The sequence below is a fragment of the Littorina saxatilis genome, linkage group LG4 (assembly GCF_037325665.1).
Source record: "Littorina saxatilis isolate snail1 linkage group LG4, US_GU_Lsax_2.0, whole genome shotgun sequence".
NCBI lineage: Eukaryota > Metazoa > Mollusca > Gastropoda > Littorinimorpha > Littorinidae > Littorina > Littorina saxatilis.
In genome coordinates, this window is record NC_090248.1 from 14659978 (window position 1) to 14677080 (window position 17103).

The window sequence follows — 17103 nt, forward strand, 5'->3', positions numbered from 1 at the left end:
GTACTGTCAAAACAAGTTGTTTACCATGCTGTTTTAGTGTGAGTTCGTGGCGTTCGATCGGATTAAGGGCGTCGGCACCTTTTGATGTACGTCACAGAGAACGTCACCATTCTAGTCCATGGGCGGTTCGCATATAATGTAGTTGTATCATGTTCGGTCTGGAATATTCTCGAGATTGAGTATTTACTATATATGCCAGCGCGATTTGAATGTTAAAAAGCTTCTATTTGAGTTCTGCTACGATGTGCAATTGTATGTATGGAATGCTAAATAAATCCTCGAACTCAATTTGACGAGTTGTTTTCTGCTGCTGCGAAGACGGGCGACGTAGAATAAAAGAACACAACTATACGACGTTTGAGAACTTGTGGCAATCTCAAGTGTCGTGTAACAGAACCCAACAACAGTTACACAAGGTAATCAGACCTTGTGTTGGGTACACGTACAATGAAAACCCCGCAACACTTACACAATGTAATCAAGCTTTTTGCGATGTTCACATATACACCAGGTACCCGGAAACACCTATAATATTGCAGGTAAATGACGCCACCCAGGGGCGGAGCAACTCCGCCTGGATGCACCCTAAAGGTCTTTCAGCCGGTCCCAAGCCCGGATAAAGGAGGAGGGTTGGGCGTGGGGTTAGCAACTCCACCCCGCCAAAAAACCAACTTGCTACAGAAACCGCAACAAAAAAGTTGTTGCGGCCCTATGCTCCACAGGGAGTCTACAGGAATAAGTCAAGTCAAGTCAGGGGCGGAGCAGTTAAGCCTGAAGGGGGGGGGGGGGGGTGTTACAACCTGGAATCCAGGTCTGAAGCTAAAGCATTTTAAAGTTAGTATTAAAAAATGGCAATTTATCTTCACTGGTATCTGCTCCCGACATCATATATACTAGCGGAAAAAAAGTTAGGGACGGGCCACTGATTTCCCCGCTGACTTTCATTTGTTTAAAACACCCTGTTCTTTCGTCAGCAAAATCAAATGGCTGTCGCATGCTACACACCAATGGGTAGGTTATGCTGTGTTAGCAGGAAAACTACACGGGACTCCCGGGCGCAGAGCTGCAGCACGTGACTAAAATAGCAAAATCGCCAAAAAGTAGGCTGTTGTTTGGCGTGCGCACTGGTAGAATAAGGCAGGTAACATGGCAAAATTGTTGTGCACATGCAAGGACAATCCTTCGAGTGTGAATTGTGATCACGAACTCGGCTTTATAAGCCGCCGATTTTCTGCGAGCTGCCATCTCCTCACCATGCCTGCCAGACGGAAGCTGACAACATTCAACCGAGGAAGAGCAATTGCCTGGCTCCACGACGGCGTATCCAAGTGCGAAGTGGCCAGGCAACTTGGGGTATCGCATTCAGTCATTGTAAGGCTGAATCAACGGTTCCAGACGACAAACAATGTCGAGGAGAGGCCCAGGTCGGGTCGCCCCAAAAAGACTACTCCTAGGGAAGATCGTTTCATCCAACGGCAGGCGCTGCAGCACCGGGCCACCACCTGCAAGGTCATCAGAGGGCAGTTACGGGAGGCCACTAACATCAACGTTAGTGAGAGGACCATCGGCAACCGCCTGCATGACGCCCGGCTGCGGAGTCGTCGTCCTGCTGTGCGTCCCCTGCTGACACAGGCTCATCGCCGGGCTCGTCTGGCCTGGAGTCGCCGCCACTTGAGATGGACGCGCCGGGACTGGGCTCAGGTCCTATTCAGTGACGAGTCCAGGTTCAACCTGTACCATTCTGACGGCCGGCGCAAGGTCTGGAGGCGTGAGGGCGAGCGTTATGAAGACGACACAGTGCATGAGAGGGTGGCCTTCTGCGGGGGCTCTGTCATGGTTTGGGGGGGCTTCAGCCTTCATCAACGCACCCCCCTGTACCATGTGGTCGGGAATCTCACTGGTCAACGCTACAGGGACGAAATTCTCGCCCCTATTGTCTTGCCGACCCTGCAGCAGATTGGCCCAAACGCCGTGTTTCAGGATGAGAATGCTACTCCTCACAGGGCCAGGCTTGTCAACGACTACATCCAGCAAACCGGGGTCGTCAGGATGGATTTCCCTGCCTGTTCGCCAGACATTAACCCCATAGAGCATGTATGGGACGAACTGGACAGGCAGGTGAGGGCCAACCACCAGCCTCCCAGAAACCTGCAGCAGCTGCTGCAGATGCTCCAACAGGAGTGGCAGGCCATTCCACAGGCCTTTTTCACGAAGCTTATGAACTCTATGCGGTCAAGGTGTGGTGAACTTGAGCGCAAACGTGGCGGACACACCCATTATTGACCTCATGAAAGACTTGTTATGTTTATTTGTGACCCCTCTGCTGTTTGTGGACATGAATAACCGAATCGGCTCGATGAAATAAACCCAAATTTTGCAGTTGCGTTGCACATTGACTGAAGTAAACGTGTTCCAAATTTCCGTACGATATGTTCATTCGTTCTTTTGCTGTGATCGCGTGTGTGAACCGTCCTTAACTTTTTTCCGCTAGTATAGTATGGTTAGAAGGAAGACATGTCGCATTGGATTGGCAGTTAAAACTGTACAAAAATAGTACTGATTAAACAATTACATATTCCCCCGGCATTACAGCCAGAAACAAGAACAACATTCACAGACATATTTTTTTTTTTTACAGCCGAGGGGGAGGGGGGGGGGGTTCCGGAACCCCTGTAACCACCCCCCTAATCCGCCCCTGCCACCGCCTGTCAACAGGTCTTCAAAAGGCTGTTCAAACTACGCCGCAAGTGCTACCCGTTTGTGTTCTGATCAAAGTAGGTCACCCAAAGGGGGCGTTGACACGGGTTACGCCAAATGACTCCACAATCGTACCCCCTTGGGCATATTACCGCACTTTTGAGCTTATACCTACAATAGTAGCCGTCCACCACAACAAAATAGCTCGACCCTGACCATTGGGTAATAGCCCCACTGAAGCGAAACCGATTATGATTACTTCCAAAGTCCGGGTAGAGTGACATCACTTCGTACAACTCCGGGCAGAACTTTCGAAAACATCCGGGATAACTCGGCTAGACGGCGGTTACAACATTCTTACGAGGAACAAGGGGTGGCAACCCAACATGTTGACGGTTGAAAGTGTTTGTGGACCAATTCTAACAAGAAGAAAGGCTTACTGATTACCGAGATTCCCGTGTGAACATGTACCTTCGCAGTCAGTTTTTCGCCCGTTCTAGATAACTTGTGATAAACAACTATGCATCCGACTGCGATACAAGGACAGCAGGAGAAACATAAATACGAGTTGAACAATGAGAATCAGAGTGTAATTTTTACCTGGGCAGTTGTTAAAGTTACCTACTCTGGTTTGCAAATTCATGCAAAAATAATGCGTACACAAACGCACTTTTTGACACGAGAATACCTTGAACAAAAACAGAGAAGCATTTACATATCCGGCTTTTTGTAAAAGTTGAGGCGGCACTGTCACACCCTCATTTTTCAATCAAATTGGTTGAAATTTTGGCCAAGCAATCTTCGACAAAGGCCGGACTTCGGTATTGCATTTCAGCGTGGTGGCTTAAAAATTAATTAATGACTTTGGTCATTAACAATCTGAAAATTGTAAACAAATTAATTTTTTTATAAAACCATCCAAATTTACGTTCATCTTATTCTTTATCATTTTCTGATTCCAAAAACATATAAATATGTTATATTTGGATTAAAAACAAGCTCTGAAAATTAAAAATATAAAAAATATGATCAAAATTAAATGTTCGAAATCAATTTAAAAACACTTTCATCTTATTTCTTGTCGGTTCCTGATTCCAAAAACATATAGGTATGATATATTTGGATTAAAAACACGCTCAGAAAGTTAAAACGAAGAGAGGTACAGAAAAGCGTGCTATCCTTCTCAGCGCAACTACTGCCCCGCTCTTCTTGTCAATTTCACTCCCTTTGCCACGAGCGGTGGACTGACGATGCTACGAGTATACGGTCTTGCTGAAAAATTGCATTGCGTTCAGTTTCATTCTGTGAGTTCGACAGCTTGACTAAATGTAGTATTTTCGCCTTACGCGACTTGTTTCTCTTCAGACAACCACTGTCGATGCTTTTCTTTCACCAATTTTAACTGCGGATAGAGAAAGTGTCTGTCCCTTTCTAATTTTATTTTTGTTGTTGTTAGCAGTCGTGTAAGAATTTTGTTTTTGAATTAAGTTCAAGTTAGCGTGAATTTACCTTGCTATTATTTGAATGCAGGTCATTACAAATGACATCAGGTTCACATTGACACAAAACTCTCTCTCTCTCTCTCTCTCTCCCTCCCTCTCTCTCTTTCTCTCTCTCTCTCTATCTCTCTCTCTCTCTCTCTCCCTCCCTCTCTCTCTTTCTCTCTCTCTCTCTCTCTCTCTCTCTCTCTCTCTCTCTCTCTCTCTCTCTCTCTCTCTCTCTCTCTCTCTCTCTCTCTTGTTGCCCGTGTGTCCGAGCATTTCAATCACAAAGTGCCAATCCACTCCCTTGCACCACCCCCCCCCCCCCACACACACACTCTGAGATTGTTTTTTGTTGTTGTTGTCTAAGATTGTTTAATTTTTTGTCAACTTTCAATCTCGGCAACAACTTCTTGTGTGTTAAATTCATTCAGTGTGATTGTCATGGTAGTGCCAGTTTGTGACCTCTGCAGACATTGTCTTTAAGGTTAACCATATCAGAATACGATTAACCATTTGATTGAATCTTTGTTATCTCCAACTTTATGTTCTTAGACTGGCAGAATGTTATGGCTACATTCTGCTGTGTTGTCAGCTTACAGTAACTCACACACACACTAATTTACTTTCATAATCACTCATGCCGGTGGATTTATGCTTGATTATTGAATCTTTTCTCGTTGTGTGATGGTTTTTTAAAAGTTACTGCTGTCATGAAAAGTGTGCCTGTGAACTTGATTTTGGGGATATTCTACAGTTATTCATTGCTGTTGTCAAAGACATATGACCAGAACACTTTTCTGGTCAAATTTTGCTTATGGCTGTTCAAAACTTGTTAAATTCAATGTTTTGAAATGTGACGAGGTTGAAGTGGCTTTGATTTTCTTTGTTGTTTTGTGTTTGTGGTCTTTTCATTTTTGTAATACTTGATTTTTGTCTGAAAGAATGGGATTTTTGTGGGCATGTTAATGTTGGTATACATACGTCCAGTACCTATATTTCCATACTTGTGTTACTGCTGCAGATTTTTAGATTTGTGAGTGTAAATGGACTGTATGACCTGCCAAGATATCTTAATCTATGGAACCATTGGTTTGAGATTGTTCATCCTTATATGAAGGTCTATCATACACCTGTACAAGCGAAAAGGAAACAGACAGGCCTGTGACAACCACAGAGGCATATCCCTGCTCTCCATTGCAGGGAAGATCCTTGCCAGGCTCCTGCTCAACCGCCTCACAGCACACCTCGACCAGGGGCTCCTACCTGAGAGTCAGTGTGGATTCAGGAAAGAGCGTGGGACCATCGACATGGTGTTTGCTGCCAGGCAGCTACAAGAGAAATGCCAGGAGCAAAACTCTGACCTGTTCTCAACCTATGTCGACTTGACCAAGGCCTTCGACACCGTCAGCAGAGAGGGTCTGTGGAATATCATGGCCAAGTACGGATGCCCAAGGAAATTCATCGCCTTGGTACAGCAGTTCCACGAGGGCATGCAGGCCAGAGTCCAAGACAGCGGAGAGACGTCTGACCCATTCCCAGTCACAAATGGGGTCAAACAAGGCTGTGTCCTGGCGCCGACACTGTTCAGCCTCATGTTTTCGGCCATGCTGACAGACGCCTTCCGAGACGGAGATATCGGGATCGCCCTGAGGTACCGCACAGATGGTAAACTGTTCAACCTTCGGAGGCTCCAAGCAAAAACCAAGGTCACGAAGGATATCATTAGAGACTTCCTGTTTGCTGATGACTGTGCCCTCAACGTTGTCTCAGAAGCTGATATGCAATGCAGCGTTGACATGTTCTCCAGCGCTTGCTCAAACTTTGGTCTGACGATCAGCACTAAGAAGACTGAAGTCCTTCATCAGCCAGCGCCTGGAAAACCTTATGTCGAGCCTGACATCACAGTCAATGGCCAGAGACTCAACACGGTGAACCGCTTCACCTACCTGGGCAGCACACTGTCGCAAAATGTCACCATCGACGACGAAGTGAACGTCAGAATAGCGAGAGCCAGCTCCACCTTTGGCAGACTGTACCCAAATGTCTGGAACAGAAGAGGCATCACCACCCAGACCAAGCTGAAAGTGTACAGGGCAGTGGTGCTCCCAACGCTGCTCTACGCTTGCGAGACATGGACAGTGTACCAACGACATGCCAGGAAACTGAATCATTTCCACACAACAAGTCTCAGAAAGATCCTGGGCATAAAGTGGCAGGACAAAGTCCCAGATACAGAAGTGCTAGCCAGAGCAGATCTCCCCAGCATCACTACCATCCTGATGCAGTCCCAGCTTCGCTGGGCTGGGCACGTAGCCCGTATGCCAGACGAAAGACTGCCCAAAAGACTGTTCTATGGCGAGCTGCAACAGGGCCAGCGGTCCCACGGAGGACAGAAGAAACGCTTCAAAGACACTCTCAAAGCCTCACTGAAAGCGTTTTCCATCAACCCTGACACGTGGGAGAAATCTGCACTGGATCGTGCCACCTGGCGCTCCTCCATCCACAAAGGCGCCAAGATGTGCGAGGCCAGCAGAACCACCGCCGCTGAATTGATGAGACAGACCCGAAAAGCCCGTGCCATCAACCCTCCTGGAGACGTCCCACTCGTCCCTTGTCCCTTTTGTGTCCGAACCTTCCGTGCCAGGATCGGCCTTGTCAGCCATCTTCGCACACACAGAAATAGCCAGCCCCAGCAACCCCCGGACGACTAGAGTGGTCCTCGTCGAATCGACGGACGAACAACATGAAGGTCTGATTAGCCTTTGCTTATTGATATTAATAATAGATGTTTGGAAATAACTCCTTCGGGTTTGTTGGTGTTGTGGACGGGTTACCCTTTCTTGCAAAAGCTCCGACAAACAAAGGATTGACCAATCACGAGCGAGTGGGCTGTCAGAAACCGGGGGAACGAAACAGGTGTTGCTGACAGACCACCAACTAGTGACTGGTCAATCCTTTGTTTGTCAGAGCTTTTGCACGAAAAGGTCACTCTCCCACAACCTATACAAACCCGACAAAGCGCACCAGTGAGACAGAAGGTGTTGCATTTTGTGTAGCATTTAATGAGGATGGATGCTCCTCCACCCACACGAAAACCTAAACATATTTGTGATTATGTGAGGGGATGTCCATGTGACAGTCATCTTGAGAAATAATTAATCTTTTGTTTAACCAATTTAACTGCAGATGTATGTCCCTTTCTACTTTTATTTTGGTTTTTATTGTTGCTGGCCATTGTCTGCGATGCCGTTAAGGCATATGATAGTCGCCTTAAGAAATAATGTATATTTTGTTTCACCAATTTTAACTGCGGATAGAGAAAGTGACTGTCCCTTTCTAATTTTATTGTTGTTGTTGTTAGCAGTCGTGCACGAATGTTGTGTTACTGTAGCAGTTGTAAGATTTGTGTGTGTAAATGGACTGTATGACCTGCCATGATAATCTATGGAACCATTGGTTTAAGATTGTATATGTCTTTTGTTTCACCAATCTAACTGCAGATGTCTGTTCCTTTCTACTTTTACTTTGGTTATTATAGTTGCTGGCCATTCTCTGTGGTGCCGTTCTTGAGGCATTTGATAGTCGCCTTGAAAAATAATGTATCTTTCGTTTCATCAATTTAATTGCGGATAGAGAAAGTGTCTGTACCTTTCTAATTTTATTTGTAGTTATTTCTGTTGTTGTTAATATTCGTGCAAGAACTTTGTTTCTGTTTTTTAATAAAGTTTAAGTTAGCGTGAATTGAATTTACCTTGCTTTCCGTTGAATGCATGTCATTACAAATGGAATATCTCTCTCTTGAACAGAGGCACATTGAAAGCATCTCGATTAAAGTGCTGGCAGATAAAAGCAATCTCCCGGGTGCATGTGCATATCAAGAGAAACAGACACAAAATAAATAACCCCAAAACGCAAACTTAGTAGTTTTCGAGTGTGCCTCTTCAAACAAAACGAAAGAAAAAGAACAAGTCTTAACATGGTTTTTGGTGTAAGAACACTGTATATCAGAAAACATGGCATACACAAGCATCACAATGCATGCACCATCTCAGATTTGCTATGCACAAGAAAGGCAACGAATTATTAGGATAAGATATTCAGGGAGATTCAAGTCAGGTTTGTTAAGGTAAAAGAAACGGGAATTAAGGTATTTTAATGTGGACCGGTGTAGGTTTCAAAACTCGGTGCACATTGTTGAATGCAGAATGTTTGAGTGGTCAGCAGAACGTTACGTATGTATGTCTTGTGTTTGAATGTAATACACGTGTGGGGTGGTCAGCAGAAAGTTACACATGTGGTCATCAGAGAGGTTTTGCAATTCTGGCGGGAAATGAAAGTCTTCAGAAATATGTATGTCTTGTGTTTGAATGTAAAAAACTTGCGTGTGGTCACCAGATCGTTTTACACATGTGGTCAGCAGAATCTGTGTGGTCACCAGAACGTTTTACACATGTGGTCAGCATAGTGTACGTACAGTTTTATTTTGGTTTTGTTAAGTTACCGCAATTTCCAAAACATAGGTAAAGGTAAAGGTATTCCCATAACCATCTGGTCGTAGGGGAGAGAGATGTTAGAGATCTCAACTTTTCTGGGGGCCAGCTTTTTATGAGGGCGGTGCCCATCTCCTCTCCCTCGCTGCCTTTGCCTTCCCCGGCCCTGAATAGGGTCAGGTACCCATTTCCAGCTGGGTGGACTGGAGAGCGCTCGGAAAAATCGGGTATTTGTACTTGTCCCCGAGTGGGGGACGAACCACGACCTCCAGCGTGAGAGGCAAGCGCTCTAACCACTGCGCCACTCCGCTTCTCGAAACATAATTAGGTTAATTAATGATAGAGAAGTGCAATGATGGTTTTCTTTTTCATCTAGCATTACAAATAAAAGAGTCGCCAGAATGGAGGTGAAAAGTTTGTGTCTCCAGATCAACCAAAACACAAGGATGTGTGTGTGTGTGTGTGTGTGTGTGTACTGTGTGTGTGTATGTGTGACGGAGTGATTGAGTTTGTGTTACTGTTTGTCGATTTCTTACGTGAGCCTTGAAGGCTTCGCCTCTTGTTTTGTTTAATGCTTTAGGCGAAGCTGATCAATCTGTTGAGTGCAATCTTATTCCTCAAACGCTGTCTTTGCACTGGCAAAAGCGACTTTACCTTGAGGGTCCACCTTGGTCTCCGAGTCGTGAACCATGTAGTGCTTGAGGAACTTGGCAAAAGGTCCGTTGTGAGAGAGGAGCTCGTCGTAAGAACCGACTTCGGACACCCGGCCGTGTCTGACCACAATGATCTGATCCACCTTGGGTAGCCACTGCACCCCGTGAGTCACCAGCACCCGGGTCTGTCATATTTGGCAGATTGGGGATTAGTTTTAAGAAGTTATTCATATTCAGAAACTAAACATTGTTACATCCGCACGTGATGGATAATATAGGCTGTAACTGTGTCAGGATTTCAAAAGGTTTTGTTGAAATTCTTTAAAAGCAACTTCATTCTATATGATCCTTCAACAGTGTAACATTTTCGCTTTTGATTCTCGTCTTAGGGGAAAAGCTCTCTACTGTCCAAGGAACTAAAACTTGAAACATATTTACATAAAAAACACTAAAAACATAGACCACACTTTTACTTTCTTGTCTATAAAAGTGTCAAACATTTTTTTCGTCCAAGAAAGGTTTTTGTCATTCATTCCTCATGCGTTAAAACAAAATCGTTTTAAGTCGTTATAATGATACCTAATTTGTTTTATCTCAACGTTTGCTTAAAACACAAATGTTTCGACTGGTTAGCAAAATAGAGGTTCAGCGTTCTCTGGTTGGCTCGATTCACACGGTTGCATGCATCCAGGACTCAGCCGAATCACTGACCTTGCCGGCCAGCATGCCCTGGTGTCCAATGACGTTGTCAAAGATGTGCGAACCCACGTGACAGTCCACGGCAGACAGCGGGTCATCCATAATGTAGACGTCAGCCTGACTATACACTGCACGTGCTAAACTCACGCGCTGCTTCTGACCGCCACTCAGGTTGATGCCCTGCAACATGGATTGTCAAAGTTATGATTAATGTTTGTGCGTGATGCAGGTTTTTTTCCATTCAAATATCGTACATTTGGAAAGATTTTGTTTTCAAACCGACAAAAGGCTACTTTCACAAAACATTTAATTCACTTATAATAATATACAAAATACGTCGATGAGCCATCAATGGAGCTTATCCTTTCCCCTATCTCTGTGTTGTCTCCACCAGGCATTATCTCCAGGTCAGTCCTGAGAGCACAGTTGTCCAGACACTGGTTATACAGCTTACCCTTTCCCCTATCTCTGTGTTGTCTCCACCAGGCATTATCTCCAGGTCAGTCCTGAGAGCACAGTTGTCCAGACACTGGTTATACAGCTTACCCTTTCCCCTATCTCTGTGTTGTCTCCACCAGGCATTATCTCCAGGTCAGTCCTGAGAGCACAGTTGTCCAGACACTGGTTATACAGCTTACCCTTTCCCCTATCTCTGTGTTGTCTCCACCAGGCATTATCTCCAGGTCAGTCCTGAGAGCACAGTTGTCCAGACACTGGTTATACAGCTTACCCTTTCCCCTATCTCTGTGTTGTCTCCACCAGGCATTATCTCGAGGTCAGTCCTGAGAGCACAGTTGTCCAGACACTGGTTATACAGCTTCTCGTCCACGTGTCCGCCAAACAACACGTTGTCCCTCAGGCTGGCGTGCTGGATCCACGCTTGTTGCGGTACGTAGGCTACGGAGCCCTGCAACAATAGTGACAGGAATGTAACAGACTATTCTGGGCATGATTTTCCTTGCAAGACTTGAAAGTGGAGCGTAAAGCGTAAGTATCTTGAACTATAAGAGACATAGGAAAGTGAACGCTCTGAAGAGTGTTTGTTCATGTCAATGCCTTTTATTCTCTCATAACAGTATCTTGTATCAGAGGCAAGGAGGCTATTCGCGCATTTAAGCAGAATTGCCAAACTTTTCACGAAACTGTCACTATTTCCAAGAGTTGTATAGCACATTCGACAAATGTTGTACAGAAAACAAAGTACAATTAACATCTCGGCCCTATGGCAAGGTGTCAATGCAGGACCAAGGCTTTCATTCGGAGGAGTCAAGCACGGTAGTAAAAGAAAAGCGTGGTTGAAAGTTGGCCGCCGATACCAAAATGTTGCCATGTATTTTAAGTATACTCTCACCTTCACGCTGACGTGTCCCCTGAGTGTGTTCATCTCCCCCAGACAGGCAGAGAGCAGGGAGGACTTTCCACAGCCCACAGTGCCCACCACAGCCACCAGGGACCCCTTCTTCACTCTCACATTGATACTGCAACAGGTCAAATACACAGCTCAACAGATATTGAGAGTAACTTAGATCACACACATGTGTGTGTGTGTGTGTGTGCGTGTGTGTGCGTGTGTGTGTGTGTGTGTGTGTGTGTGTGTGTGTGTGTGTGTTTGTTCGTGCGTGTGTGTATGCGAGTGTCTGTCTGTTGGTCTGTCGGTCTGTCGGTCTGCCTGCCTGCCTGCCTGTCTCTCTGTCTCTCCGTCTCCCTGTCTGTCTGCCTGTCTGTCTGTCTGTCTGTCTGTCTGTCTGTCTCTCTGTCTGTCTGTATGTTGTTCCGCCCTTTCTTCTGTCTGTGTGAATAAAGAATGTCGTTCTTGTTCAAATTACGCATACATTAATATATCAAAAATATGAGTATGAAACAAGAAAGAGTAGAATGCAAACTTTTTCAAAGTAGGTGTCGCTTCTGAAGTCCAAGAAAAGAAACCATCCTCGATTGAAATAGCCGCATCTGCAAACAAGAAACACACGGAACTAATAAACAAACATACTTTACGCAAAAGTTAGTGATCACTTTCGTTTGAAAAATGACACATAGGGGGAAATCTAAGCAGAAACGTGGCTAGACAAATGTAGGTATCACTACAGTCCTCAAGACTTTTCAGAAAGTTAGTTTTGTTTCTTTTATTTTCAACAGAATCATTCAGCAAGTTATGACATTATACACCATTACCAAGAAATATAGTTTACTGTTCCGAATTTACGGAAGCTGTCGCAAGTTGCTAAAGTTGCCTGGCAGAGAGAACCAGGCCATGCCAGCTTGTTGCAACAATAAAAGAATCGTGGTGTAAAGCTACAATTTTAAATAAGAAAATCGATGTCTTCTGTCAGCCTTAGTTCCTGTTGAAGGATGCAACTGCATGGTTTACCCTTGCCGGGCTCAGTTAATCGGGAACACTAATTTAAATTTACATTTGACCGTTCGAACACTTCACGTGAAAGAATGGTTGTATACAGAAAATGTTCTGCAGATCAGCTTTAAACGAGAAAAGGGACGCAGAGAGTCAAGAGGGGAACATGTGGGCACATACCTGAATCCACATCTGAACTAACGTTGTCCTCCAGATCTGTACGGTTCAGAAAGTCGTTGACTCTACGGAAAGACACTCTAACCTGCAACAAAAATATAGACATGCTGAGGTTTTCTTTCTCTCTCTACTAAGAAATAAGCGATATTTTTCACTGCTGTAAGATGTGAATATTGATCTGTGAAACGGATAAACATGCTATTCCAATATAGGAAGCGCTGCCCGAACAAAGATCACAGGTAGCTACTACTTACACCATAACCTACCAAATTAGTCAACCTACTTGTCAAATTGGCTTCGGTGCGTTTTCGCTTGACACAACCTTGCTTTGCGTAGAATAGGACGAACACGACGTTTCTGAATGGTGTTGATACGCCGAAAATAATGGAGCCTTCATCGCGTTCACTATCAACTTATAAAGCTATTCTGATAGACACGTGGGGGAATTCGGGGGCTGTGATTGGATGGTCTCACACATCCGTATTCCGATCATCAAAGCATAACGCTACGGAAGTTGGTCATTTTTTGCCGATATCCAAAAGCATATCGGCAATAACAAAGACGCATGGTTCCGGTTTACCCATCTGTACCACACGATGTTTCAATCGACAACAGCATACACTGACAACTTGAAATTCTACTCGGGAATGTTTTTCAGCTTTACAAATGTCGATAGCATACCCTTTTCTGCTAACTTCCCGATGAAACAGGACTAAACCAATTATTTTCTGTCCCTAAACACCACAAAATGCCCAAAGTCGAAAGATGTAGTTCAAACAGGGGGGTAAAACGGAACAGCCGTTTTTGTGTGCCTGTGTGAGCTCAGTTGCCGACTCGACTGAGACAAACTTTCGCATTCGGCTTTTCTTACCTCGCAACTTCACACTGAATACCCCACTTCCCCTCTGAAGTATTGATGATCGACCCATGGCACTAACATTCATGTAGTCGTTTATAACTGAGGTTGAACAATTCGCTTCATGACGAGACAAGTATAAATGTCATTCACCCAAAATGAAAACTCTGCTCGCGTTATATACGGATTAGCTGTTCTCTTCTCCTCCCCTTGTTGCATCCTAGTTCTTCAGTTGTTTATAGTTTTCCGTTGATGCTGTGTTTTGGTCTTCTTCATAAGCAGCCTTGTTCAAAATTAAAAAACTCAAACTTCTTGTTGTTGCATACGAATGAACTAATAAAAAGCTGTTTCAACAGCTGTGTTGTAAAATCGAGTTTTTTTCCAAAGTCAGTGTGGCGCCTGCGCAAAACTAATGCGCATAAGAAACGGCGTCTGCTATCAAAACCTGAGATCAACGCATCGACGCAAAAACTGTCATTTTGTCAGTTTGGAACAACAACTCAAGGTCAGAACAGCGATATAATATTGTGCGACTCGTCGGCATTATACTTGTCTCGTCTAAATATCAGACCCTATTGCTACGCTGAAAACACAATAGCTGTTATTAAAGCACATGCACACACCTTCGCCATGTGTTTATTGATAAGGGGGTCGTCGTCTGTGACGGCTCTCAAGGAGTCTATTTGAGAGGTGGTAACGGATGCCGTTGTGGTGTGATCTTCTACTCTTCTAGCACCCACATCTCCTCTAGTCTACGAGGGTCAACTGAAAAGTACCGGGCCCGACTAGGAACGAGCTAGTGACTTGCGAGACTAGAACAAGGTTTCATTTCAGCATTGTCCCTACGGACCTCCACAAGCTTGTTCTATCTGTGCCTCAGAGCCTTGATGCCGTCTAGTCTAGTCTATAGTGTGGTCTAGTCTAGTCTTGTCTTGTCTAGTCTAGTCTAGTCTAGTCTAGTCTAGTCTAGTCTAGTAAAGTCTAGTCTAGTGTAGTCTAGTCTTGTCTGGTCTAGTCTAGTCTAGTAAAGTCTAGTCAAGTCGAGTCTAGTCGAGTGGAGTCTAGCCTATTCTCAGGACACACACCTTGACCATGTGCGTGATGATGCTGGGCAGCTCCTCCATGGCTGACCTGAGGATGTCCATGAGGGCGATGGCGACGAAAGCCGTGCTGGGGGTCAGGTAGTGGTCCTCACTGCTGTGCACGTACGTCACGAACATCACCACCGATATCTGCACGTCAAGCACGGGACTGACAAGTGAAGAGAAGTTCAGTATGGTACCGCTTGATACGATTACCCAAGATGGGTTTCTCTACTTTACAGCAGAGCACTAATCGCTATGTCACTCGCAATCGACTTAGCTCTGTATAGTAGTTGTGTAAGGAGAGTGTAACCTGGGCTGATGTGTACGAAGCCAAACTGAGTGCCACCCAAACTGTGATTTCAACCAATCAGACTCCAACTGAGTGCCACCCAAATGTGATTTCAACCAATCAGACTCCGTAGCTTGATCCAACTCAGTTGGGTAGCACCCAGTTTCGCTTCGTGCATCTCAGCTCTGTTGCCAGTTATTGACAAAAAGACAAAATGTACTCTGCACTCGTAAAGGTCCTCTGGGTTTACTCTTTGGTACGAGTGTCGTGCAGCCTACTCATTTCAAACTTTCAACACTAGTATATATATATCAATTTGTGATTTTTGGGTGATCACTTTGACCACCGATCACGTGATAATCAATTAGAAGGCAAACAAGAATGTGCGCTTAGGATCTTCAGAAGGAAAATGTAATGGCTTGCAAGCCTTAACCGTTAACGCCTGTCATAAACAAGACTTGGTCCACTTCGCGAAGTTTACTGCACGAAGCTGACTGCACGAAGAGAAAGCACTGAATTCTCGGAAAAAGGTCTACTGAGGGCTCAATAAAGGACAACCTTAGCAGATGTCACTCAATTGTTTTCCACGGGGGCACGGGACTCCCCCCTAGCCCTCTAAACTAAGACTAAAAGAAGCATTGTTACCATGTAAGGCATGACTTATTGGTAGCAATGCAAGGCTGTTGTAACTAAGACTTAAAGAAGCATTGTTGACCATGTCACTCAATCGTTTACCATGGGTGCACGGGATCCCCAGCCCTTTAAACTAAGACAAAAAGAAGCATTGTTGACCATGTAAGGCATGACTTGGTGGTAGCAATGCAAGGCTGTTGTAACTAAGACTAAAAGAAGCATTGCATGTTGACCATGTAAGGCATGACTTGGTGGTAGCAGTGCAAGGCTGTCTCCCAGAAGGATCGCCACCACATGACATCCAGCTCCTTGCCTCGGGCAGCGTTCAGCTTGCTGATGAACGACGGCTCCCACGCGTACATCTTCAGGATCTGAAAGTCATGTATTATACGTAAATTGTTTGTTTGAACAACATATAATATGCTACACAGATGTGTGTCAAATGTCACATGTTGGTCACAAATACAAACAAGTCGCGTAAGGCGAAATTACTACATTTAGTCAAGCTGTCGAACTCACGGAATGAAATGTTTTAATCGTAGTACCTTATTAACCTTTGATCGTTAATTGTGATCACATTTTTTTTTAGCAAACATGACATTTGTATATATTTTTAGATTCAGCATTTGATGAATGCAATCAATGTTGAATCTGTTTGCAAACATTTAATTTTCATGTCAACTTTAATGAGCAAACTCGTTAAATAATTTTTAAGCGTCCAAGCGGAAATGCAATATCAAAGTCCGGCCTTCGTTGAAGATTACTTGACTAATATTTCAACAAAATTGTATGGAAAATGAGAGCGTGACAGTGCCACCTCAACTTTCACAAAAAGCCGGATATGACGTCAGCAAAGACATTGATAAAAACAAAATTAAAAAAAATGTCTGGGGATATCATACCGAGGAACTCTCATGTGAAGTTTCATGAAAATCGGTTCAGTAGTTCTCTCTGAATCGCTCTACACACACACACACATACACACACACACACACACACACACACTCACACACACACACACACACACACACACACACACACACTCACACACACACACACACACACACACACACACACACACACACACACACACACACACGCACACACACACACCAGACCCTCATCTCGATTCCCGGTCAACGTTAAAACATTTAGTCAAAACTTGAATAAATGTAACAAGTCGCGTAAATACAATATTTAGTCAAGTAGCTGTCGAACTCACATAATGAAACTGAACGCAATGCCATTTTTCAACAAGACCGTATACTCGTAACATCGTCAGTCCACCGCTCATGGCAAAGGCAGTGAAATTGACAAGAAGAGCGGGGTAGTAGTTGCGCTGAGAAGGATAGCACGCTTTTCTGTACCTCTCTTTGTTTTAACTTTCTGAGCGTGTTTTTAATCCAAACATATCATATCTATATGTTTTTGGAATCAGGAACCGACAAGGAATAAGATGAAAGTGTTTTTAAATTGATTTGGACAATTTAATTTTGATAATAATTTTTATATATTTAATTTTCAGAGCTTGTTTTTAATCCGAATATAACATATTTATATGTTTTTGGAATCAGCAAATGATGGAGAATAAGATAAACGTAAATTTGGATCGTTTTATAAATTTTTATTTTTTTTTACAATTTTCAGATTTTTAATGACCAAAGTCATTAATTAATTTTTAAGCCACCAA

At 44.2% G+C, this 17103-nt stretch overlaps 2 protein-coding genes across 2 annotated transcripts in view; one reads left to right on the forward strand and one right to left on the reverse strand.

Moving 5' to 3' along the window:
- The window catches only part of LOC138964050 (ATP-binding cassette sub-family C member 3-like), a 52453-nt gene that overhangs the window by 17726 nt on the left and 17624 nt on the right, over positions 1-17103 (reverse strand). The window contains exons 12-19 of the mRNA XM_070335930.1: positions 15647-15784; positions 14492-14638; positions 12554-12635; positions 11907-11973; positions 11375-11501; positions 10754-10930; positions 10036-10203; positions 9326-9509 (exon numbers count right to left, since the gene is read on the reverse strand). Of these exons, the coding sequence (XP_070192031.1) occupies positions 9326-9509; positions 10036-10203; positions 10754-10930; positions 11375-11501; positions 11907-11973; positions 12554-12635; positions 14492-14638; positions 15647-15784 (1090 nt within the window). The remainder of the gene's footprint in view (positions 1-9325; positions 9510-10035; positions 10204-10753; positions 10931-11374; positions 11502-11906; positions 11974-12553; positions 12636-14491; positions 14639-15646; positions 15785-17103) is intronic.
- Positions 1255-7922, forward strand: LOC138963658 (uncharacterized). The gene is made up of 2 exons (XM_070335505.1): positions 1255-2242; positions 5382-7922. The coding sequence occupies exons 1-2, from the start codon at positions 1255-1257 to the stop codon at positions 6890-6892; spliced, it is 2499 nt and encodes an 832-aa protein (XP_070191606.1). The 3' UTR covers positions 6893-7922.